Below are 25,046 nucleotides of genomic sequence, written 5' to 3'. Positions count from 1 at the left end.
ACAAAAGTATCCTTGTACCGATGTTGACGTTGATGCTGTTCCCTCCTCTTTACCCTAATCAGCCACACTAGACACGCCCCACTGTCGCGTCCGCGCTGTCGATCTACAGTAGGTACTTCCGTGGTAGAACAAGCCTGGGGATGCTGATGGCTCTTGTGGTTTCTGAAGATGAGCAATCGACGCTCTGGCGTGATATTCAGTAACGTATATCACTGCGATAGACTTGTGGCCAGGTCACAAGATTTGAACGTACAGTATAGGTACTTGGGTTGTAAAGGTCGAATATGGAAGCATCTAACACTGCTCGATTATGACTCGTTCCAGGCGCCAGGCCGACCAGGCAACAGCTGCCAATAGTCTGAGCAATCGAACACCAACAGCTCCCTAATGCGAGTAACCCCCGGTTCCAGAACCTTTTTTCTTCTACTGCTGCTACTGCTGCTCTTTCGTAATGATCCATCTGCATCAACTGCCACTAAATACAATGCGGCATGTACATGGCCGTCTTCTTGATTCGCTAGTAACACTGCACTTCGGTCCGGTGTAGCTTTTCCCTCTTGTTCCAGGCTTCTTCGAGAATATTGCCTCTTTCGGTGTCTTGTGTTGCGTCTCTCTCATCAACGTCTTCGACTATTGATTATAACGGGCGACGAGTTCGGCACCATCAGATGTGGTATGCGATTATAGCATTTCATAATCCCATTCGACATGTTCATCACAAAATCTGAGCTTCACAAACGTCATCACCTCTACCAAGCAGCTTTGCGGCTCTCTTGATCGTGGAATTATAGCTTAGTACTAGTATCAAGGGAACTCAGCCCATCTCCATTTGACTGCCGCGCAGAGCGCGAGCTACGCCGCCCCTATGCGGCTCAAGGACTAGAACAATGAGAACAATAGTGATTGCGCCTTCGTATCGCGTTGGTCCTTCCTAGAGAAGTGCAATAGCATCGTCGGCAGAAACCACAAAAGGGTCGTTGTATGTACGGCAGGCCGCCCCTCCTCGTGCACGTGTTCCATCACCTCATACTGATCATGGAAATCAGATCGTGAGGGACAAAGCTCCCGATGATGTCGGTAGCTCTCGTAATGACGTAACAACGCTAACCCGAGCCAGGAATCAGACAAGCTAGATGCTCTAGGTGAATACCAAGAGCAGCGATCCTCTACACAATCTTATGATCGGCTCCTATGCTTAAGTACTCTCTGGCGACACTGAATTAAGTATCAGAAAGGTGAGGAGAGTGTCAATGGCCAGTCCGTATAATAACTGCACAGATGTCTCGAGAAGCCACAGCTGTATTGCGCTGAACTTCTTGCGGGGGAGAGCACCCAGAACCCGCTTAAGTGCATAAGATAAGTACCTACAGGTACTGTGACCCTTGGCTGCGAATACAGTAAGTCCACGTGTAAGCACCTTCAAGCTGCACCGCTGTCAGAGAGTGAAAAAGGCCAAATTTGCTCAAAGATATGATGCTTGTGATCAGGGTGATGTCTGTAATCGCAACGAATACAAGTCACCTGCGACTTCTGCTACTGGTGGTATGGTAGCGTACAATAGGCTCCGTACTTGTACAACCATTGGACAAGCTTCGCATCCTCCTCCTCGTCCCGCACTCTGTAAATTCCAGCCACACGTTTTTTCTCTATCTTGCCGTCTCTCTCTCTCCCTGTCCGGCCACCCCTCTCCCGCAGTCGCATCTAGCTGGCGCACAGACACGTGTGGCTGCATCTCGGTGCTCGGTGGCTCTCCTCTTCTCCCACCAAACCCAACCTCGTAAGCGCGAGCGGCATCTTACTCTCTGACATTTGCCCTTCTGTAGTTTGGCAGCCTTGAATACAACCATCATTGTGTTTTTTCCTTCCTGTTTTTGATACCCAATAGTATTGCGCTCGCGCATACCGTAATTACAGAACATAAAACCGCCCTCGCGACAGCTTGCTACCTACTCCTTTGAATACCGACCGACTGGTGCGCGCCGCGATGGGAAGTCATACGTTCAAATGGTCCGTCCGACGTCACAGGTTTGCGTGCGATGCGATGGCAGCTTCGCAGCAGCAGCGCAATGTGCGCTCGCGCGCGCGCGCACGTTATAGCAACCCAAGAAGCTAACGTAGTTCCCAATCTCCAGGCCTCATTACGCCAACGAGGTCTTCGTGACCGGCACTTTCGATAATTGGCAGAAAAGTGTCAAGCTCGACAAGCATGGAGACGTCTTTCAGAAGACGGTCGACCTGCCTGCCGAGAAGACATTGTACAAGGTAAGCCCGCGCGACCTCTCTTTTTCCGTCTTCACAACAGATAGTACACTTTCTTCACAAGAAAGGTCATGGCATTCGTCACGTCATGCCTCTTCCTTCCGAGGATCAGGCAGTCGAGTAATTTACAAACGGGGGATGATCAAGGGTCATTAGTTATTGGGGTTACGTTAGGTGAAAAGCGCAGGGAAAAGGCCGTGCGGATGGTGGGATTGTGTTGGCAAATGCGCTGCGCGCGAATCAAGGCACAAAAAGCACAAGCATCGGGGACATCAGGAAATACGCAAAGTGGAACGAACAGCGAGCGAGAGAAAAAAGGCTAATGACGTGGTATTATTGTTTCCTTTAGTTTGTTGTCGATGGAAACTGGACAACCGACACCACCGCACATCAAGAACAAGACGACCAAGGCATCTACAACAACGTCTTGACTGCAGACGACATCAAGACTTCTCCCACCTCGAACGCTTTCTTCTCTTCAGCCGCTCCCGCCTCAAGGTACGTGTTCTTTGTGCTTTTCTTTTTTTTTGCTTTTTGCTCTGTTATTGCTCTGCTTCTCCACTGGGCCGAATGTCTCTATTGACTCGGTTTTGAGCTCTGGTCTGACGCGCTCTTTCCTGTCTTGGTGGCTGCTTCCTGTCTTGACGCGAACAAGCTTCAAGCACGACTGCCGCCTTCTCTGTCTCTCTTCTTCTTCTCTTTCCAACTACGCGCAAATGATTGCCCGATAGCCCCCAACCTCGCGAAACACCCAGCAAAAATACTCACGTGTCCTTCAACAGCACTGCTGCAATGGCCGGCGAAGCGCCTCTCGAGAGAAACTCGCGCGAATCACACCTCGAGCCTCCCGGCGCCTTCCCCGAGACTCCTGCCAACGAACTCCAACAATTCTCCGTCAACCCCATTCCTGCCACCCACGACGCACCCGTGCCTGGCGGTGAGGGTTCAAGCAACCCCGTCAAGCTCGCCGCCGGTGAGCCCGTGCCTGAAACCAGTTCATACACCAAGAACGACATCGACACCTTCGCCTCGTCTACCGGCCCCACGTCAGGAAAGAGACAAAGTGTCATGGACGTCGCCCACGACACCGAGGGCACAGTGATGACCAACCCCGCAGAGGATGCCCAAAAGGCTCTCGGCGGAGCTCCCATCCCTGCCGATGAGGAAGAGAAGGCCTTTGGCGTCAACCCTCTGCCCGCCACCTCTGGCATCGGCAACCCGATCAAGCTCGCTCCCGGCGAGCCCGTTCCCCACCCAAGCACCTTCACCAGCAACACCGTCCACTCCACCGTCGGCGACATGAAGAGCGACTCTGGTGCTCCTCAGCTTCCTCCCATCAGCCCGCAGACTGAGCGCGAGGCCAACGGTGCCGGTATGTTCGACCTTCCCGCCCTCGGCAGCGGCCCTGGTCCTATGATCCCCGAGTCCAGCCTTCCCATGGGCGCTGCAGCCCTCGGCGCCGGCGGTGTCGGTGACGCAAGCATCTCATCGGTGGCTCCTCAGAGCACCACTGCTCAGCTCGCTGGCCAGGTACCCATCAGAGAAAGAGGCGTTCCCGAGGTGGTGACTGAAAGCGAAAAGGCGGCCCACGAGAGCCCCGAAGCTGCAGCATACACCGAGCCCGTGAATCAGAAGAGCGCAGTCGAGGATGAGCTCAAGGCCACGATCCCCGAAGCTGCTGGCGTCGACGGTGTCGGTCACGGCAACGCCATGGGTGTGCCTGCCGCTGTCACCGAGAGCCAGCAACGTGCTCACGCTGACCCCGAGGCTGCCGCTTCGTCCACCGCTGTCGACGAGAAGTCGGCCATGGAGGAGGAGCTCAAGCAAAAGGTTCCCGAGGAGCCTGCGACTTCTTCTTCTGGCGTCTTCGGCAGCAGCGAAAGAGGCGTCACTGGCGCCATCGCTGGTGGTGCCATGGCCGCTGGAGGTGCACTCGCCGCCGCCGCTTACGCTGCCAAAGACAAGGCGCAGCCCGCTCTTGATCAAGCTGCTGAATATACCTCGCAATACACCGGTGCTGGTGCTACCAGCGAGAAATCTGTTCCCGAGACCTCTTCCGGCTCCGTCCCAGCCGCCGTGGTCGAGAGCCAGCATTCCGCACACGTCGATCCCGAAGCTTCAGCCGAGCCCGTCGTCGTGTCCGAGAAGGCCGACATGGAGGCAGAGCTCAAGGCCAAGGTTCCCGAGGAGCCGGCCACGTCCGAGTCTGGTCTGCTTGGCAAGAGCGAGACTGGCATCACCGGCAAGGCCGCCGCTGGTGTCGCCGCCGGCACTGCTGCCGCTGGGGCTGCTATTGCTGGTGGCATCTACGCCGCCCGCGACAAGACGTCCGAGGCCACTGGTATCCCCAAGGACACCATCCTTCCTCCCACCGTTGCATCCACCCTCGACAGCATCAACAACAACAAGGGTACCACTGCCCCCACTTCTGGCTCAGGAGTCCCCGAAGAGGTTGTAGAGTCGCAAAAGGCCGCTCACGTCTCTCCCGAAGCATCTGCAAACCCCGAGGCCGTCGCCGAGAAGAGCCAGATGGAGAAGGAGCTTCTGAGTGAAGTCAAGCCCTCGACCGCCACTGGAGCTGCTGGTGTGGCCGGCGTCCCTGAGGAGGTCACCGAGTCGCAGAGAGCCGCTCACGTCTCCCCTGAGGCTTCTGCTAACCCCGAGGCCGTCGCTGAGAAGAGTCAGATGGAGAGAGAGCTCCTGTCCGAGGTCCAGCCATCCGCCGGGTCTTTCGGCGGCGCAGCCGTGCCCGAGGAGGTCAAGGAGTCACAGCAAGCCGCTCACGTCTCTCCCGAAGCTTCTGCCAACCCAGAGGCAGTCGCCGAGAAGAGCGCCATGGAGAAGGAGCTTCTCAGTGAGGTCAAGCCTCACAACGAGGCTGGCGAGCCCGCTCCCACGGCCGGCGCTGCAGCTCTCACCACCACTGCTCCCGGTGCGACCACTGGCGAGTCTTCGCTCTCTTCGCCTGACGGCCTCAACGCTGGTGCCAACAGCCAGGCTCAGAGTCTCTTTACCAAGACTGGTGAGCTAGCACATGCCGAGAAGGTCGATGCCGACCCCACCTCTTTCCCCACTTCCGGCACTGATGCATCTGGAACTGGCAACCTTACCGAGTCTGCCAACCAGAAGCACGCAAGCGCAAGAGAAATCGCAGAGCGCGCCCTTGGCGGTACCGTGCTAGGCGGTGCTCTCGCAGGTGCTGGTGTTGCTGCCGCATCTTCTTCTGGCAAGGAGAAGGAGCCTGTGGCTGCCTCAAGCACCACTGCTGCTCCTGTATCCGAGGCCAAGGAGGTCCCGGTTGCTACTTCCTCCGCTCCTGTGAAGTCAGAGAGCAGCATAGCCAAGCCCAGCGAGCCCGTCGCCGCTGCTGCTGCCGAGCCCATCGATGGAGGAGTTGTGAAGAAGGAGAGATCACCCTTCGACCCCAAGACAAGGCCCGATAACCTGGCCGCTCCTGCCAACATGACTCCTGGTGACTCTCGTGACGTTTCACCCATGTCAGGTGCTCGCAAGGACGGTGACGCCCCTGCATCTGCTTCGTCTGCCGCCACTGCCGCGGCCGTTGCCGCCGCTTCCAGCCCTCAGACCCCTACCGGTACACCGCAACGTGAAAAGAGCACCAAGCGCAATTCTTTCTTCAAGAACACTCCCGAGAGTCAAAAGGCTGGAACATCAAGCGCTCCTCAGAGCCCTGCACCGTCTTCGACTGCCGATGGTAAGCCCAAGAAGAAGGGATTCCTCAGCAAGCTCAAGGACAAGCTCAAGGGTTGAAGAAATGCGTGATTGCCTTTTATTTCTGTCGCATCTTCTCTGATGATACGAAAACCACAAAAGAGCATTCCAGGCGCGTGCAAGTCGACATCTTTTCCTTGTTTCTGTCACCTCTCCGAAGAACGAATTCGTTTCTGTTATCAGGCATGAGGGTTTAACGCCTCGTGAACATGAGATCAAGAGTGTTGGATCAGAGTGGTGACGGGAGGAGAGGGGCAGACATGGGGAAAGGAATGTGCGAAACGGATTGGGAAATTGATGTTTCTTTCTGTTCTGCTTTCGAGAGGAGGTTGTGCTCATATCCCATTCGCATGACTTTCCTACACACAAACACGAATGTTTTCCTTGGCTTTTTTTCTCTTTTTGTTTTTGTTTTGATCTCTTATATACTCAATTTTTTTGCTTGCTCACTCTTTTTTGTTTCCCGCGCGGAAAAAGCTTATTCCCCCCATCTTCATATACCTACCTTAGTAACATGTCGGGATGAGTCTCTCTCACCTAATCTCTTTCCTCTCTTGATCTTACCAATCCTAATGCTGTTGAGCTCTCTGTACTATACTCTCTTATATATAAATATACCTCGCGAGTTTCACTTTGAAAATTACAAGAACCATAAAAATCCACACTTGGCCTCTCTCTCTCTGTCTCTCTCTCTGTCTCTCTCTCTGTCTCTCTCTCTGTCTCTCTCTCTGTCTCTGTCTCTCTCTCTCTCCCTCTCTCTCTCTCTCTCTCTCTCTTCGCTTGGTAATGATATCACGTCCCCGTCATCTGCCTCTCACTCAACGCACTCTCGTACGCACTGAGGTTGACACTGCCCGCGTTCCAGAGCAGGATAGCTTGCACCGTGGGGATAGATTTCTCTCTTCTGCCCGAAGAGGAAGAACGGTGACGATGATTAGAAGAAGAAGAAGAAGAAGAAGAAGAAGAAGAAGAAGAAGAAGAAGAAACAGCAGGCTCAGAGACGTAACCCATGACATTAACCCATGATCCGACGTCGAGGTCCGTAGGGCGGGCTATCGTATCGACGATGGCAGCGAGGCTGACATGCACTTTCTGTCGCGGAGAAGACGTCTTCTTGGCGTTGTCTCTGCTGCTGTTGTAGCTGTGGAATAAATGCAGAGTCGCAGTCTGGGGATCATAGTCTGAGACGCTGTCTGTGATGTCAGCATTTCTTTCTCTTTGAATACTATAGTATGGTTTTTGATAGTGGGGGTTTACCATGCTAGAAAGCGGACTTTGTCGCCGCGGGGTCGCGAGTGCAGTTGGTGCACGAAGACTAGAGTACTGGGCAGGGGGGATTTGGTGTTTGTGAGCTTGTCGAGGGGGGGCATTTCATGTTTTCGGGCGCAAGCCTAGGACTCCGTCATGGCTCGGTTTTTGGTCGAGATGGAGTGGCTATAATACAGTTGGTTCGTTACACAGGACTGGGGAAGTGGTATTAGTGTAGTATATAGCGTAGGCCAGGGTCAGGGTCAGGGTCAGGGTCACGGACACTATAGGACGACTGACAGAAAAAGCAAGCGTAAGCGAGCGTAATGCCAACCATGTCCGGCAATCGCCGACAGACAGACAGACAGACTAGAGAGACTAGAGTAATCCATCGTCATACTGTGGTTCAGAAACAGCAGTAGCGGGCGTGTACCTTCCTGACCTACTGATGCCCTCCACATCTTGCTGTCTCTGCTCCGTGTTAATCTGGTCCTTTCCAGAAGACGTCGATCGGAAGAAACCACAGCTCTGATCGAAGATAAACAAGAACAACACCGTAACACTTCGATACACTTTCTCCGAGATCTGCAGCTCCCAGAACTGTTCCTGCCGCCCGCCGCATTCGAAGAGGAAAGAGGGGCACGGACACACAGATACAACCAACCCACTTCGACCCAGGCAACAACTTTTGAGCAAGCAACCCACCTGTCCACCACCAACCCCTGTTCTCCCTCTCCGACGGCTACCTGATAAAACATCGCCGCCGCCGCCGCCGCCGCCGCCGCTGTCTTTGACATCCAACAACAACTCGAACAACAAACAGCACCGGATCGCCGCTCCTCCTCCCAGCAACCACTCGATCCAGCACCGGCAGCAGCAGCACCAGCACCAGCACCAGCAGCACCAGCACCAGCAGCGATCCCGGTGAACGAAAACTGTCCTTCCACTCCCATTTCTATACATCAGCAGCATCATCATCATCATCATCATCATGTCTGGCTGGGGGCTGGGCGGCTGGTTCGGCGGCGGTCAGACCAAGAAGAAGGACGCCCCCAAGCATGCCATCTTGCAGCTACGGAGCACCCTCGAGATGCTGAACAAGAGAGAGCGACACTTGCAGAACCAGATGGACGAGGAAGACCAGAAGGCCAGGAAGTTTGTCAACACCAACAAGGCCGCCGCCAGAGCTGCTCTGCGCAAGAAGAAACAACTCGAAGCCACCCTCGAACAGACGTCCGCTCAGATCATGAACCTCGAGGGCCAGATCGCCAGCATAGAGACGGCGAACATCAACAAAGAAACCCTTGACGCCCTCAGCAATGCCTCCAAGGCCATGAAGACCATCCACGGAGGTCTCACGATAGACAAAGTCGACGCCACCATGTATCTTGTTCTTGTCCATTCATTGAAGTTCCAACTCACTAATCATCCCCACAGGGAGGACCTCGAGGAACAACATGCCATCAGCAAGGAAATCGCCACAGCCCTCACCCAAGGCTCCACCGCCAACGCCGTCGACGACGACGAGCTCGAGTCGGAGCTGGCAGATCTCCAACAGGAGGAGCTCGACAACAAGATGCTCAACACCGGCACCGTGCCCGTGTCCGACCAGGTCCACCGCTTGCCGAGTGTCGCCACCGGCGAGGGTATGTCTTTTTCTCGTCTCCTTGTCCTCTTTTCGATGCAACCTGCTGACCCGTCCCCCGCACAGTCAAGGCAAAAGCACCGGCTCAGGCACAAGAAGAAGACGACGACGAAGAGGAGGAACTGCGGAGGTTACAGGCCGAGATGGCCATGTAGCCCTGATTCTTTTTTCTCCTTTATTTTCTCCTTTTCTATCATGCATGATTCTTTCTGTCCTGTTTCTGTTTCTGTTCTGCTCTTGATCGACCCTGACGCTTTTTCCCATATCCCCACGCCACGACTTACTCGGCCGCTGCTACTACTTCAGATGCTACTGCTATGCTAGTGCAACAACTACAACTACATATACCAACCCCTCTGTGTTCTGTCTCAGCCGCAGACATTCGGCTCTGTCTCTGTCGTCGACGTACATCTGGCCGTTTGACTTTTCTCTTCCTTCTTGTGCTGTCCTTTCTCTTGTTTGATCTTTCGCCCTGGTTTCGAGGTTGGCGTTGGCGTCGTATGAACTCGATTGAATGATGGTGGGACGAGTGCATGGCAATTGCCCGCTCATACACATACATATACACAGACACTTGGCTTTCTGATCGAGATTCGGAGCGGGGTGGTTTCCATCGGGTTTTGCTCGATTGCTTTGTCTTCCAACATGTATCTGGTGGGGGTTCCACAGGCTCGGGTCTAGTTCTGCTACTTGAGGTACTTATCGGAGCGCAACGTACCGTAACACACTTCACATGCTGTGCCTGGGCCTCCTTTTTATTGTCTGCTGATGAACTTGCATCTTCCCGCCTGATTGTCGAATAAGGTTGGATGTATGGAGGGGTCAGGCACTATCATCGTCTCCTTCCACAGATGTAGAAGAAAGTCAGTCAGTCAGGTAGGTGGGGCGGGTCACTAATGCGTGCTTTGCAAACAGTGGACATTTCCCATTTCATGAGGTACTTTTCTACGGTGTGTATTTTTGTTTCTCGGTTCTTGCATCTTGGTTCTACTACTGTTCTTTCTCCTTTACTTGAGTCATCCTTCTTCTTATTCCATGTTCATGTCATTCTGTTTCGTACATTCTAGATACTGGTCATCTGATTTGCACATCTTTCTCGTTGGGTTCATCTCGTTTCGTTCCTAGCGTTCGTCTTTTTCCTTTTCTTCCTCCTCTGTAGTGTTTTGGTCTCCTTGTAGCCTCTGCAACAGTAGTGGCCCGATTCTGCCATCTCCCTCGAGTGCGAGAGTAACGACTACCATTTCCGACACGGGTGTCTAGAGCTCATCTTTCCCCCCGCAACAGCAGTAGCGTTCTTATCCTTACTCATAAGCGCCAGAATATCAACCAGCAGATCCGCCGCCGCCACACTCGTCGTCTCGGCCGCCGTGTCATACGGCGGACTGACCTCGACCACATCGGCGCCCACCAACCGCACGCCTTCGAGCCCTTTGATGAACCTCTTGAGCTCGCGCGTCGTCCATCCTCCGCTCTCGGGCGTGCCTGTTGCGGGCGCGATCGACGGGTCCAACACGTCGATGTCGATGGACAGATACGCAGGCGTGTTGCCCACAGTGTCTCTCACCCGCTTGATGATGGCGTCCATGCCGCCCACATCGTCGATTTCCTGCGCTTCGATGATAGTGAATCCCACCACGTCGCGGTCGATCTCGTAGTCCTTTGGTCCGAAGAGCTTGGTGCGCAACCCGCCGTGCACGGATGTGCCGTGGGAGATGCAGCCTTCGCGCGCGGCGTGCCAGAAGAACGTGCCGTGCGTGATGGCCGATTGCTCCGATGCGATCCCTGTGTACCCTGCGTAGGGGTCCCAGGTGTCGAGGTGCGAGTCGAGGTGGATGACGCTTATGGGGCCGTAGATGGGCTTGAGACTGCGCAGGATGGGCAGCACGATGCTGTGGTCGCCGCCGAGGGACAGGATGCGCGGGTGCGTCCAGGTGTTGGCGGGTGTGGTGGCGTGGTGCAGGATTTGGCGGTAGCCTTGCTCCATTTGCTTGAAGGCGTGGGCGGCGTCGAAGGGGGTGATGGGCACGTCTCCGCAGTCGATCTTTTGAATGTCAGTGTTCTTCCTCATCTTTTGCTGTGTTGTCGTTCAAAAGAAAAAGCTTACAATGTTCAGTCCTTCTTCGTAAGGGTCAACGCCCCAAACAGTGTTATACGATCGTCCCTTCTTCTCTCTTGAACTTCCTGACCTGATACCTCTGGGCCCAAACCTTGCTCCAGACCGATAGCTGGTCGAAGTGTCATAGGGAAACCCCAGAATAGCAATATCGAGCGGGGCATCGTGTGTCTCTGCAAGACATCGCTGCCACTCGAGATGGGCGAACGTGACAGGTTGAGAAAAGGGCAGGTCTTTGTCGAGGTCTTCAACAGGCCATTTGTAGTCTGGTCCCACATTCACATTCACTCCGATAGCTCTTTTTGTTATGACAAATATAAGAATGCAAAAGACATGAGAAAAGAGAGTTAGGAAGAACATTGTGGGTGTGGTACGTTACTGTCGGGTTCTACCACAAAACCAATGGGATCTTACTGTTCTTCTTACTTGTACCTTTCCAATCGCTAGAGGACAAAAGAAGAAAGACTTGCTATATGAGAGGTGGGGGGTCATCACACTTTTCTATATGACCTGGACCGCCAAATGGAGGGGTATGCCAGGTAGCTTGGGACCATAGCTGCCTACTTTTCTCACCTCACTGCCCACACATATGACGGACTCACCACTATGACTGGAGATAGGCTTGCCGCACCTCGCTGTGCATTGAAGCAGACAAAAACGAGCATTTAGTAAAGTCGTCGAGGCCGATGACCAAATCGACGCTTTGAAGCGGCGATAAGATAGGCCATTCTGCGCCATCACTCGATGATAAGAGAGCCCCGCTAGCTCCGGATAGGTAAGTGGGCGCGGTTGTGCTTGGCGGTGAACCTCGAGTAGGCCGCTTCTCCCTCTATGACCAAGTACAGTGCCCGGCGGTGGGTTTCTTCCTCCTTCTCGTCCACTTTCCCTAAATGAAATGCAGAGAAACAAAGAGTCCATCTGATGTTGCGTCGTCGGTCGTACCTTGCATGAGCGTGTCATGCACGACACATGATTCAGGGCGCCCTGCACGTTAGATTGAGTGACACAGCTGGTGTCATAACGATTGACAAACAGTTGTATTTTGACACTTACTCACACACGCACTCCCTCGGTCCTTAAGTTTCTATGCGGTCATAATGCTCGCTCCCGCTTCTGCTTCTTCTTCTTCTTCTTCCTCTTCTTCCACAACTCCGGCCAGATTCAATACAAAGTCTAGGAAAGGATGCTCCGAGTGCAAGCGCAAGCGAGTCAAGTGTGACGAGACCAAACCCGTCTGTGTCCGATGCCAAAAGTCACGGCACCCTACGCTATGCGACTACAGTCTGAAGCTGTCGTGGAGCGAAGGCAGACCATATAAGAAATCCAGGACCGAGGGTCCTGACTCTTCGGTCGTGCCAGATCTGACTGTACATCATGACTCAACGGACGCCCGCTCGCCGTCTGATGCCTCCTCCCGTGTGGTAGTGAGCCCGGCACAGCATGTTCAGCAAGTTGTAGAACCGTCTTCATCACTGCCGTTGTCGTCAGCTCCATTACCTGTAGCAGTGCCGCCAGTATCACCGCCGTCGTTGTCTAGCCATCCTTGTACGTAGAAACACCCAGAAGAAATGTGAGTCAAGACGTAATCTCATTGGTGTGTCATAGCAATACCTGAAAACACCACAAATATCAGTACGAGTGCCGGAGTGCCCATCAATGAAGTCGACACTCCGTCCCAGTTTGCAGATGCTCCTGATGATGATAGTCTCCTTGATACACACACCGTCGGCACTTTAGCTGCCGCGGCTCAGGATCAAGAGGATGTAGATGACTGGGTCAATTCACCTCTCGTTTCACTCCAGAAAAGCAAGTCTATGACAATACCGCCGTCAATAAGCGCTTACCCGACCCTATGTCCAAGCGAGTCCCCTAATGCCTATTTCTACCTTCATCACTATAGCGTGCATACAGCTACCACCCTTTTCCCGCTTCTACCTCCGGCTTCTCGGGACTCGCTTCTGTCGGTGGCAGCCTCAAATCCGAGCCTACTTTCAGCCCTTCTCGCCATTTCCGTCGACCAGTATGGACGGCTTCGGGGCGACTCGTCTCCAGAGATTGAGAGAAGGGCGGCTTTCTACTCTCGCAAAGCCCTGACAGGCCTCCAAAAAGCCATGATGGACCCTAACCAGGCGACGACTTTCGCCACCATATCCACGGTTTTGGCGCTGTGCACTCATGATGTGCTCATGTCGGGCCATGTGCAAGGCTGGAAGACACATCTGCGCGGGGCTGAGCAGCTCCTGACCATGTCGATCGGAAAATCCAGAGAGTCTGCGACAGTCACTGACCCTGCAACATTGTTTCTAATCAAGTGGTTTGCTGCAATTGACATCTTTGCTGGAATATCGAGTCTGGAGAGAACGCTCGTCCCGGACGGCAGATACTGGTCCATCGGCTTCTCCACAGATGGATCGACACAATATGTAGACGATTTTGTCGGCTTTTCCCTCGAGCTGATGCCAATATTATCGCGCATCAGTCGTATGGCAAGACTACAGCAGAGGAAAACATCACTAGCCGCCTCGCTCGGCACAGACTACGCAGAAGTAGCCGACGACCTCGACTCGCTGCTCTCAGACAACGTGCAGCACACGGAACAGCAACTCATTTCTCTGCTGTCAACAGTATCCGCGCCGCCGCTAGCCGGCACCTCGCCCGCGATCCTCGCAGAAGACACACAACACACGCATCGCCTATTCGTCTACGCCGCTCTGCTGCACCTCTACCGCCGCGTACAAGAGCTCCCCAAAGACCATCCCAAGCCCGAACACGCGACGTCCAAAATCATCGATATCCTCGACGACTTACGGCCCGACTCACCAGCGAGTATCGTCATCCTGTGGCCGCTGTTTTCAGCTGGCTGCGAGACCATCGATCCCGAGCGCAGACGTATCATCAAAGCTCGCATGATCGGTCTGCGACGCTGGGGCATGGGAAATGTGGATCAGGCGCTGGAGGCTATGGAGGAGTATTGGCAGTCGGATACGAGCGAGCGGTGGGATGTGTTTTTAGGTCGGCTGGGAGTCGATTTGGTCCTGTTTTGATTGGGTTTGATTAAATGAGAGAAGAGATGATGAGGCTATATGTGATTATGGAAGATACTAAGACTACAGTATTAGATGTATATACAATTGCAAGAAACGTACTAAAGTATGGCCCACGAGGAGGCCCGTCACAGAGGTTCTAGCTACGCCGACCAAGGGAAATCAACACTGGCAGCATAACTTATGAGTTGAAGTAGCATGACTCAGCAGCCCTTACATAGGCTCAAATATATTCATAGGATATGCGGAGAGACAGTGCGACCTCTGACTCCTATTCCGGCAGCAAAGAAGCTGTGGTACGACGAGCGCGACATGATGGCACAATTGCAGACGCCAAAGCGGGTTTCGGATCTCCTGCTTTCTGCGCGTTGCCGTGTCGTACCAAGACAGACCGTGCTGTGCGACATAGGAGCACAGCAATACAGTACATCGGATAGAATACCTGACAGTAGTATCTCGGAATAGATGTTGTTAGTAATGCCCTGCAGGGGGCTGAAAGGGATGAAAACTACCCTATGATGCAGCGAATACACGCAAGGCGTACCTGCCCTCTCACTCAGCTGCCTGTCTGTCCGGACCAAGTCCGAACCTAAGACAACACAAATCACGAGGGACAATTCGTCCCGGCGGTCGCTCCTTGGAGGTTCCACATCTGGTCAGAAGAGCAGGACCAGACACGAGACATATCCGTCTCTCTGCCTCATGGGCGAGGTGTGGATGACAGGCAAGCAAGCACAGATTACTATAATCAGCTGCCTCCGGCGAGTGGTGATCCGAGGCGACGGAATGTGGCAGACGCAGTGTGTGCGCATTGCATATATGTACTTTATGTAGATGAGACACACGAGAACGACTGGTCTGTAAGGGAAGGTAAGGGGTGCCTCGTGCTTTGTGCGTTGCTGTACTGTACCTTACCTAATATCTCCCTTTTCGGAGCCTTGCTCGCGACCAATGAAGGAAATCGTTAGTATGCAGGGAGCACAGGTTCGGTCAGAGATCCGGGATTAGGAAAGTGGTGCGAAGGGCGCGAGATCGCCTTGGGGTCATGGGCTGCATCACTGCATATTACTTTCCCGAGTACGAAAGGTGTACTTTATGCACGTACGACGGTCAAGGTAGGCTGGCCTGGAGGCCTGGAGACATCACCTCTGAGCTTGTGTGCAGTTTTTTTTTTTTTTTTTGTTTCTTGCGATGTGAGCTGGTAGGAAAATGTTGCTGGCTGACATAGAACCAACGTCACTGATGTCAGAGCTTACTCTGCTTCTATAGGGAAGGGTCCTCTTTTTCTGGAGTTTTTTAAGGGTCTCTTGTGCCCACCCCTCCGGTGTGCCCCCCCCCCCCCCCCTCCGGGTGGGTTTTGGTGGGGGCAATAATGAAGAGAGTTCTAGTTGTTCTTGAAGCTCTGATGCGCGCCTGTGATATCATCTCCTTTTTTTCATTTTTGTGAACTGGTAAGGTAAGGTACTGGACCGCATTTCTCGCTATACGCTGTGCCTCCCCTTGCTATTCTCCCCTAGAGTTGCTCTTTCCAGACTTAGGACACACGGACTACGGCTACTCACACGATACAAATTCTCTTCATTTTCTTCCTCTCAGCCTCTTCCCGTCAACTCACTCATCATCCTTGCACGACATTGTAGATCTTCTTCATCGACAAGCTGAAGCACTCGAAGAGTTTGCTGGCGAAACTACACCCTGTCATTACCTACTTTCCTCGCTATCTACTGCACTCTCAGAGAACCCTGTTCAATTTTATTATCATCCACCTCCGTCATCGACCAGAGGGACCTGAGCTTCCTTTGTCTTTGCCCCCCCGCAAATCTCGAGATAACCAGAATAACCGCCCCTAAAGTACAGTATCTCCGATACGCACAGCGTCGAGCGACGACGTTTGCTCTCTTGACCGCTATTGGTGCTTCTCAGCAAGGAAATTGATATTGTCTCGCCCCCTGTGCCTGTGCATCTTTTCTACCTGCATTTCCAGATTCCATCAAGTCTCTCTGATCCACCAGACAAGCGTGTCTTCAATTGCTTCCTTAACACCCCCCAAAGTAGTTTGTACGTGTTCTGGTCTACATTGATCCCCTGCATAGCATGAGCTTGCAACCAACCACCTCTGGACACTCGAGGAAGCCATCGGGAGACCTCGACCCTTTCTCGTCATCTGAAGTGTACTACGGCAAATCTCATAGAGAGAGAAACGTCGGCAAGACCAGAACATATTCTTCGGTATGACGAGGTTCTGTACATGATGAACAGATCGTTGCTGACCACCGTCTTCGCCACCCAGGTTGATCCCTCTTCGCGCGCGAATGCAGCAATCGCCCTCGGCCGTGATGTCGCTACCGCACGCCGCATGAGTCATGGTGAGTCTTCACGCTGATGACAAGACCAGAATATGGAGCTGACAGCAGGTTGAAGATGTCCAGGGAGATTTGCCACGTAAATTCCTGATTGACGTCGACTCGACATTGGCGGCGTTGTTGTCCCGCGAGGACTCGGACGGAAATTATCAGATCACCATTGAAGATGTGGGCCCAAAGGTGAGTCCAGCATAGACGATCAGATGTGTTCAATGCTGACTGTCGCTGTCAAAGACACTCCAACTGGGCACTCTCGGCTCCGGTGGCTACAAGACCTTCGACGTTCGGGGCACGTATATGCTGTCCAATCTTCTTCAAGAGCTGGCTTTGGCAAAGGAGCATGGCAGGAAACAAATTGTCCTCGACGAGGCGCGTTTGAACGAGAACCCGGTGCATCGTCTGTCACGTCTGATCAAGGACTTCTTCTGGCCAAACCTCACGCGGCGAATCGATGGCTCCAACATTGCAAAAGTCGGGAGAGATCCCAAGGACTGGACGGACAACCCGAGACCACGTATATATATTCCTGTTGGCGCGCCGGAACAACACGCATACTACACGCGCATCGCTCGTGAGCATCCAGAGATCAACCTCGACGTCGTCTGGCTCTCCAAGACGCCCGGTGACGAGAAGTACGTTCGCGACCTGAACGATGCACCTGGTCTGCTTGCCTTGGAGATGGAGCGAGTCCAGGACACGCCATCTGGAGAGATTGACTTCAAGGGCTTGCCGTTCATCGTTCCCGGTGGCAGATTCAATGAGCTCTACGGCTGGGACAGCTACATGGAGACGCTCGGCTTGCTCGTCAATGATCGTTCCGATCTGGCAAAGTCCATGGTCAAGCATTTCTGTTTCTGCATCAAACACTACGGCAAGATTCTCAACGCAAACCGCACATACTATCTCGGCAGGACTCAGCCGCCCTTCCTTACCGACATGGCTCTGCGCGTGTACGAGCATATCAGTCACGAGCCTGATGCTTTGGACTTTTTGAGAAATGCCATCTTCGCCGCAATCAAGGAGTACTACAGCGTCTGGATGGCTGCGCCTCGTCTGGATCCCGAGTCCGGTCTTTCGCGCTACAGGCCTACTGGGCTTGGAGTTCCGCCCGAGACCGAGGCCAGTCATTTCGAACATGTCCTCGAGCCATACGCGAAGAAGCACAACATGACCTTCAAGGAGTTCGTACAGGCCTACAACCACCAGAAAGTTCATGAGCCCGAGCTCGATGATTATTTCCTACACGATCGCGCGGTGCGCGAGTCCGGCCACGATACCTCTTACCGTCTGGAGAGGGTCGCCGCCGACCTCGCCACTGTTGACCTCAACTCTTTGCTCTACAAGTACGAGATGGACATTAGTCGCACCATTCGCAATTTCTTCAATGACAAGCTGGCTATCCCTGACGAGTTCCTCTGCATGCACCAAAAATCGGGACACACCGAGACCTCTGCTGTCTGGGACCGTCGTGCTCGCAAGCGCAAGTTGACCATGGACAAGCTCATGTGGGACGCCGACGAGGGCATGTACTTTGATTACAACACCGCCGAGAAGAAGCACACCGGCTACGAATCCGCGACCGCCTTTTGGACCATGTGGGCAGGCGTTTGTTCTCCTCGTCAAGCCGCCGATCTGGTAGATAAGTCCCTTCCAAAATTCGAGGAGCTCGGTGGTCTTGCCTCGGGCACCAAGAAGTCTCGAGGCGAAACTGGTCTTCACCGACCGAATCGACAGTGGGATTACCCATTCGGTTGGGCACCACAGCAAATCCTTGCTTGGACCGGACTTATGAGGTTCGGCTACGTCGAGGAGGCCCAGCGACTCGCATACCGCTGGCTCTTCATGGTGACCAAGTCTTTTGTCGACTTCAACGGCATTGTGGTCGAGAAGTATGATGTGACGCAACCACTTCATCCGCACAAGGTCACTGCCGAGTACGGAAACCAAGGCAGCGACTTCAAAGGAGTGGCAAAGGAAGGGTGAGTTTCACACGAACGTCGGATGCGCATCGATGTCGATATATACTGACTCTTGAATAGATTCGGCTGGGTCAACGCATCCTATGTGTATGGACTGCAGTTGGTTAATGCCCACATGCGTCGGGCTCTCGGCACCTTGACGCCTTGGGACGTCTACAAAAAGGCCACCGCTGATCCAATAATGGCCGCTGCCCTGGCTGACAAGGCCTCAGACATGAGCATCTGATGAAGCAGGGACGGGCATGACGAGTTGATGAGATTTGGTAGCCTGGCGGAGCCCCTATAATCATTTATTATTCTATTTTTCGGCGAGGGAAGGTCTCTAGGTCGACATCAACATTCTCCTAAGCTATTAACATCACCAGCAGCATTGCTTGAATGAAATCAATGCGATAACAAGTACGACTGAGGCTGCAAGATGATACCAAGCGCCCTGTCATCGACGAGGACCAAGCCTACCTAAGGTATTGTTGTATCACATTAGCCGCCAGACATCCTGACCGATTACTATAAGCCTGCGACTTTCGTGACTGCTTCATCTATAGCCGCGATGACTGTACTGTATACGGCCCCCACGTATTGCCAGGACTGTAGGTGCCGTCTTAACCGGTGCTCCCTGCATTCGGTAGATTAGCGCATAGATAGGAGCACGGAACTGGTCCGCACGCGGAGAGACGTGCAGTACCCCAACAAGCCCAATCGCAACTTCAACTGTTGTACAATTCCGCTTTGTGGATATCGCGTCTTGGACAATAGCTTATACTTTGTAAGTTTGCTTGGAGGGTGTACGAACACGGTTCCTAGTATACTCGAGTCTGCAATGATATTCACAAAGTGCTCGACGGTAAGCAGAGAAGGAAATGAATCAGACTAATATAATCAAGTGCTGCTGCTTGAAGATTTGAGGTCAGGATTGCCTCGCCCGACGCTAAGCGCGCGTACCTGTATCGGTGGATTCATTGGCCGAAAACCCAAGACTTATAGTGATCTCGCCAAAAGCTTGATCTACGCTGTGCACTGTGCTGCGAAGTGGGAGTCACCAGAATGCACCTTCTCTCTATCTCTGCGGCGTAAGGTACACCTCGTATGTGCGTGCGTGCGGTGTCAAAGAGAAGAAGAAAAAAGTAGAGGCCCCAACGTCTGGCCATCCTTGATACCTACGCTTATAACTTCAGCCGTCGAGCCTCTTTTGTTCGCCTTCTTCTTTTCAATCCATTTAATCTTCCTCATCTCGAGCCGGTTTGTCTTTTCTATCTGCCGAGCCGACGTACTTGCTTGCATACTTTTTGCTTTTCGGGATCAGACTGTGTCTGTCTTATTACTACGCTGCTAGTCGCTCATCATTGGACCATTCCCTCCTCGGTCGCGACGAGTGCTGAGAAGCAATCACACAGTCCTATTGTCATACGTTCCAGATCTCCTCTGACTCGTTCTGGAGGAGCATTACTCGTCTTACTTTCGGCCAGGGTCTTTTTCCTCCTCGAGGTACAAGCTTGGCGACGGCCCACTAGAAGGACGGGCAAGCATCCCCGCCCGCTTATCGACAAGTCGGTCATACGTCCGGCTAACGGCAAAAACAGTCAGGCACGAGTACATTTATTGTTACCTGCCACTTTAGGTCATTGTCCTACACCTAGCTTCTTGCCTGCCACGACAGTACTGCGGTACGCTTGCCTCCTCGCGGACTGGTACTTTTAAGGATTTCATACTGGATTGGTTCTTTGTAATCTGTATGAATCACAGCTTTCTCGATTTCCCTCGGCGAATCGATTCGAGAGCCCTTGCGGTCTGCAGAGAAGACTTTCCTTTTGGCTCAAGATAATAAAAGTAGTCGCGATCTCTTCCGACTGGATTGACTGGATAGAGTGAGGCGAGAAGTGTTTGGTCATTTCTACGAAGAGACGATTTAGACGGACTGTTACGAGAACAAATATCACTCTATCACGAGCTTCTTCTGTCAACGGCCAGGAGTGCACTCTAATCAACACCATAATCATAAAATCAAACAAATAGCCTCGGAAATAACATTTCGCGATGGCTGAGGAGAAAGAAATATCGGCCACTCACCAGACTTCTCTGTCGTCTGCTCCGACTGCGACTTCATACAGCCAATCTGTCAGAAGCGAAGATGATGACATTTCGATACATACTATCCAGGTAGAAGGAGCGCGTAACGGAGAACCTCGAGAGCAAGCTCTAGAAAAGGTTGTGAGCTATGCATCTGGTGCTGAAGGATATGCCGATGCAGCATTGAGACGCAATGCTACCGGAGCTACCATAATCACAACACATACCACGGATCCTGCTTTCGAGATCGACTGGGAAGAGAACGATTCTGGCAATCCCAAAAATTGGCCGTTATGGTACAAAAGCTTCATCATTTTCGCAATGTCTTATGGAACATCTACAGTCGTCCTCTACAGTACTTCTTACACGTCTAGTATCCCGGGTCTACAGGTCGCATTTGGCATTAACGAAACCACTGGTATCTTGGGAGTCACCACGTACTTGTTGGGTATGGCGGTCGGATCCGTCATCCTTGCGCCCTTGAGTGAGATGTATGGACGGCGACCAATCTACATCATGGCTATGGCTCTTTTTGTCGTCTTGGTCCTACCATGCGCTTTGGCCAAGAACATCGAGGCGATATTGATCACGCGATTCTTCGGCGCTTTGGCCGCTTCAGCTATGATATCGAACGCTCCAGGTTCCGTCAATGACATTGTGGTCGAGGAGTACCGTGCACTGGCCTTTAGCATCTGGTCGATCGGACCCATGAACGGACCTGTATTTGGTCCTGTCATCGGCGGCTTTACCTTTCAGTATCTTGGTTGGAGATGGACGAATTGGATGGTCATGATCCTCAGTGGTGCTGGCTTCTTCCTGATTGCCATGGTGAAGGAGACTTATGCTCCAGCACTCCTGAGGAAGCGAGCTGCACAAAGAAGAAAGGAGACTGGCGATGACAGGTGGTTCAGTCGATATGATGAGAAGAAGGAGTTCTTGCCGCTTTTAAAGGTCAACATGAGTCGGCCTTTTGTCATGGTGTTTACCGAGCCAATCTGGTATGTTATGAGTTGCTATCTGCTGTAATGTGCTCCATGTGTCTGCTAACTAACACACTGCGCAGTATCTTCTGGGATGTGTACATTGCTATTGTCTACGGCGTGCTTTATCTCTGTTTCGTCGCCTACCCTATCGTATTCACCGACCTACGCGGCTGGTCTTACGGCATCTCTGGTCTGGCGTTCTGCGGCATCGGTGCTGGTACTCTAATCACCATCGTCTGCGAACCTTTGTTACGACGCATGATCAACGCTCATAAACGAGACCCGGAAACCGGCGAACTACCCCCCGAGGCAATGGTGAGCGTCGTGTGCATCGGCGCCGTGCTGCTCGCGATCGGCGAAATCTGGTTCGCATGGACCTGCACAAAGAACGTCCATTGGATCGTCCCCATCCTCGCGGGCATCCCGTTCGGTGCAGGAAACTCGGCTGTCTTCATCTACTCGAGCAACTACCTTGTGCACAGTTACAGCATCTACGCAGCCAGTGCCTTGGCCGGGAACGCGGTTCTGCGATCGGTAATGGGCGCCTGTCTGCCTCTGGCTGGACCATCAATGTACGCCACCCTCGGACCCCACTGGGCAGGCACGCTTCTCGGTCTCGTAGAAGTGATCTGCATTCCCATCCCGGTCATCTTCTACTACAAAGGCGCAGCGATCCGAAAGGCAAGCGCGCTGATCTCAAGAATGAGAGAGGATCAAAAAAGACAGGACGACAAGAGGCTGAGAGCTGCAGAGAAGAACATGGAGAAGGAGGCTATGCAGCGAGGAGACGCGGAAGCATACGCTGGCGGAGTGGGCCGGACCGGAGCCGCCATCTATGAAGAGAGGGACATCGAAAAGGGCAGAGCTGGCGCCGTCGCTCGGGAGGGGTACGAGAGCTGAGAATGTTGAAAAAGCGCTTTATCATGGTGTTATAGGATCATGCGTGGTCTGATACATCATTTCGGATCTCGGAGGTTTTTTCGTATATAGTATGCATGCCGTCACTACTCCTTACGCACAGAGTGTAACGCTGTATACTTTGCTTCACACAGACCAAGAACCAATATATATACTGAGAATATAGATATACATATCTTAACATGCCATGTCGAACCTTTCGGGAAAGAGAGTAGCAAAAGAAAGTACAACATCTCAAAGTCAAGGCCAAAATCGAGGTAGAGTGAGTGGTGAGCGGAAGACGACATCGTTGTGATGCATACGTAGGTATATAGACGTTGGAACAGTGCACTCTGCCAGACTAGACGGGAGTAAATACCAGTCATCACGAGTCCTATCCTCCAGAACAGCCATCCGCAGCAAAACCCAGCGCAGCCAATTCCAAGCCTTGCCCAGAGGAGAACATAAGGCCTTCCATTCAACCCCCCATCCATCGGCTTCCACCCCAAACGGTCCATCAATCCTACCGTCTCACGCACAAATCACTTCTGAGCACCCACTTCTCGCCACCCCTTACCTCCTTGCCCTCATGCAACATGCACTCGCCCCCATGTCTGTGCAACAGCGCGAGCCCGACCTCCGGCGCGGCTGATATGGGCGGCGCGCTTTTGGTGCGTTTCCCTGCTGGTGGGTCCGGGTAGAAGACGGTTTCTCCGCCGGAGCAGGTCGTTAGGTAGAGCAGGAGGGTCCAGGTTGTTTTTGCCGGGAGGGGTTTGCCTGCTGGTTGGGATGGGGAGGCCGGGATCAGAATGGTGTTTGAGTCGTCGTCTTGGGGGAGTTGTTATTAGTTGTGGCGTTGGGGGCACATGGGTCTTTTCCCTTTGTGTCGGGGGAAGAGGAAAGGGCTAGGAGGTTTTGAAAAGGGAGAGAGGGAAAGAGATAGGAATCGGACAAAATACATACAATGCTGATCGAAGAACTGGCCCTCGGAATACCTGTAAATCCTAATATTCGGATTCAAGCCCACGACCTCTCCGCCCCAAACCTCTCGTCGCCTCTTCTCCTTTTGCGCCTCATCATCGCCGTCGTTCACGCCATCGCCATCGTAGTCAACGTCCCCTTGCAGCACAAGAGACTTCAGCGCCGTCTCCTCCCACAACCGGCGCGCAAACTCCGCATCATCGATTTGATACCGGTCGTTGACCCGCACGGCGTCTCCGCGCTTGGGCTTCCCTGGCGTCGTCACCAGAGGCAGAGACTTGAGGAACGAAACGTATTTCTGACACAGAGAGGAAGTGAAGAGATTGGGGATTGTGAGGATTTGGTTTGGAACTAGAGTTGTGAGGGTCAGGTCGAGAGGGGAGGGCAGGGGGGTTAGTGCGGGCCAATTCGGCCGTTGGGGTGGTTGTTGTGGTTGCTGCTGTTGCAATCTGGGAACTCCGGTCGAGGCTTTGGTCGTTGGTTTTGACTTTGGTTTTGGTGCCATTCTTGTGCTGTGTTGGTGTAGCCTCTGGACTAGGTATCTAAGATAGAGGGCGACAAGTATATTGGATAAGATGTATGTGAATATCTGCAATGGCTTCTTCTGTCTAATGCACGAGTTGATTGATATGATGTGGTGGCGTTCTCCATAATCACATGTCTTTCTCCAGTGTATAAGCCTGCCTATAACAATTATATCTACTGTCCAAGAGTCATTCGCAACCAATGAACTCAGCAAAGAGCAGAAAAGGCCCGAGTGGAGTCTCAGATCTGAAGCTTCAACTAAGGGCTTTTGCACAATATAGCCGTGACCTTGGCATCCATCAGAGCCTCACATCATGTCGCATGTGATATGGGCCGAGCTCAGCATCTACAAGAGACAGCGTTGGCTGCCTAAGGTAATCATGGTAGCATCTGGCTGGGATCAACAGAGTCAATTAGCCAAGAATCATCGGCTGTGTCATGGTATGCACGACTCATAGAACGAATGAAAAGGAAAAACCCTTGATAGAGACCATCATATACCAGCACCATCACAGAAACAACCATCCTAATTGTCAGATAAAGTTCGAGGTGGCGTGGTGGGTCTATGCGGAGTCAAGGGATCGCAAAGTCCGATTCTTCTTTTCTCACCGCCCGCCTCTGCCGCTTTAGCATATGGTCAATGCGAGCCTCCCATTCGTCGGAACGTCTTTCTCCAAACTTCCTAAAGAACTGGAGAAAAGTTATAGACGGCGGAACCAGGCCATTTCGGGTTTTTTGGTAACTAATCTCGAGAATCAGAACCAAGCAAAACGAAGAAGAGATGCGACCAGATGGTATTCGGTCGATTTAACCAAGTCTCTCTTGAAACCAAGACAGAACAACAAGAAATGTACAGACTCTCAGTATCCGTGTCGCAATCGCAGTCGCAATGGAACTTCAAGTGGAAGCAATCACGCATGCGCCGCAGCAGCATGAATCAAGGGCCGGAACAGTACCTTCCACGCTCGCACACACCTTTCCATTACCTGTGAGCGATGGCGCTGACAGCGAGCATCGTGCCGAGACGCTGGACAACATGCAGAACTCCTCTTCATCGATATATACGACCGCTGAGCCACCAGACGGAATAGCACCTGCGGCGAGTTCTTTGGAGGAAGAAGCAACAAACGCGGACTCTGCGAACTCGTTATCACCGGATGACACTGCTCCTTCCCATCCCTCTGGTCTGGAAGATGTTGCGCCTTCTCCA

At 52.9% G+C, this 25,046-nt stretch overlaps 8 protein-coding genes across 8 annotated transcripts; 5 read left to right on the top strand and 3 right to left on the bottom strand.

The window, feature by feature from the left end:
* Nucleotides 1-1,984: 1,984 nt before the first annotated feature.
* AAFC00_000796 (uncharacterized protein) lies at nt 1,985-6,030 on the top strand (the record flags this gene model as incomplete). The annotated part of the gene is made up of 4 exons (XM_069347512.1): nt 1,985-2,007; nt 2,133-2,262; nt 2,609-2,757; nt 3,042-6,030. The coding sequence occupies 4 exons, from the start codon at nt 1,985-1,987 to the stop codon at nt 6,028-6,030; spliced, it is 3,291 nt and encodes a 1,096-aa protein (XP_069203360.1).
* Nucleotides 6,031-6,783: 753 nt separating this feature from the next.
* Nucleotides 6,784-7,361, bottom strand: AAFC00_000795 (uncharacterized protein; the record flags this gene model as incomplete). Its single annotated transcript, XM_069347511.1, has 2 exons — nt 6,784-7,180; nt 7,249-7,361. The coding sequence occupies 2 exons, from the start codon at nt 7,359-7,361 to the stop codon at nt 6,784-6,786; spliced, it is 510 nt and encodes a 169-aa protein (XP_069203359.1).
* An 869-nt stretch (nt 7,362-8,230) lies between these two features.
* On the top strand, nt 8,231-9,039 carry AAFC00_000794 (uncharacterized protein; the record flags this gene model as incomplete). Its single annotated transcript, XM_069347510.1, has 3 exons — nt 8,231-8,622; nt 8,677-8,885; nt 8,951-9,039. The coding sequence occupies 3 exons, from the start codon at nt 8,231-8,233 to the stop codon at nt 9,037-9,039; spliced, it is 690 nt and encodes a 229-aa protein (XP_069203358.1).
* Nucleotides 9,040-10,118: 1,079 nt separating this feature from the next.
* Nucleotides 10,119-11,357, bottom strand: AAFC00_000793 (uncharacterized protein; the record flags this gene model as incomplete). Its single annotated transcript, XM_069347509.1, has 2 exons — nt 10,119-10,925; nt 10,989-11,357. The coding sequence occupies 2 exons, from the start codon at nt 11,355-11,357 to the stop codon at nt 10,119-10,121; spliced, it is 1,176 nt and encodes a 391-aa protein (XP_069203357.1).
* A 737-nt stretch (nt 11,358-12,094) lies between these two features.
* Nucleotides 12,095-14,041, top strand: AAFC00_000792 (uncharacterized protein; the record flags this gene model as incomplete). The annotated part of the gene is made up of 2 exons (XM_069347508.1): nt 12,095-12,542; nt 12,603-14,041. The coding sequence occupies 2 exons, from the start codon at nt 12,095-12,097 to the stop codon at nt 14,039-14,041; spliced, it is 1,887 nt and encodes a 628-aa protein (XP_069203356.1).
* Nucleotides 14,042-16,135: 2,094 nt separating this feature from the next.
* Nucleotides 16,136-18,609, top strand: AAFC00_000791 (uncharacterized protein; the record flags this gene model as incomplete). Its single annotated transcript, XM_069347507.1, has 5 exons — nt 16,136-16,270; nt 16,332-16,407; nt 16,463-16,584; nt 16,639-18,383; nt 18,444-18,609. The coding sequence occupies 5 exons, from the start codon at nt 16,136-16,138 to the stop codon at nt 18,607-18,609; spliced, it is 2,244 nt and encodes a 747-aa protein (XP_069203355.1).
* Nucleotides 18,610-20,417: 1,808 nt separating this feature from the next.
* AAFC00_000790 (uncharacterized protein) lies at nt 20,418-22,333 on the top strand (the record flags this gene model as incomplete). The annotated part of the gene is made up of 2 exons (XM_069347505.1): nt 20,418-21,448; nt 21,514-22,333. The coding sequence occupies 2 exons, from the start codon at nt 20,418-20,420 to the stop codon at nt 22,331-22,333; spliced, it is 1,851 nt and encodes a 616-aa protein (XP_069203354.1).
* Nucleotides 22,334-22,853: 520 nt separating this feature from the next.
* Nucleotides 22,854-23,816, bottom strand: AAFC00_000789 (uncharacterized protein; the record flags this gene model as incomplete). The annotated part of the gene is made up of 2 exons (XM_069347504.1): nt 22,854-23,158; nt 23,294-23,816. The coding sequence occupies 2 exons, from the start codon at nt 23,814-23,816 to the stop codon at nt 22,854-22,856; spliced, it is 828 nt and encodes a 275-aa protein (XP_069203353.1).
* Between the last annotated feature and the right edge of the window lie 1,230 nt (nt 23,817-25,046).

Source organism: Neodothiora populina, assembly GCF_041146345.1.
Source record: "Neodothiora populina strain CPC 39397 chromosome Unknown canker_contig_12, whole genome shotgun sequence".
Lineage (NCBI taxonomy): Eukaryota > Fungi > Ascomycota > Dothideomycetes > Dothideales > Dothioraceae > Neodothiora > Neodothiora populina.
This window is presented reverse-complemented; position numbering and strand designations above follow the sequence as displayed.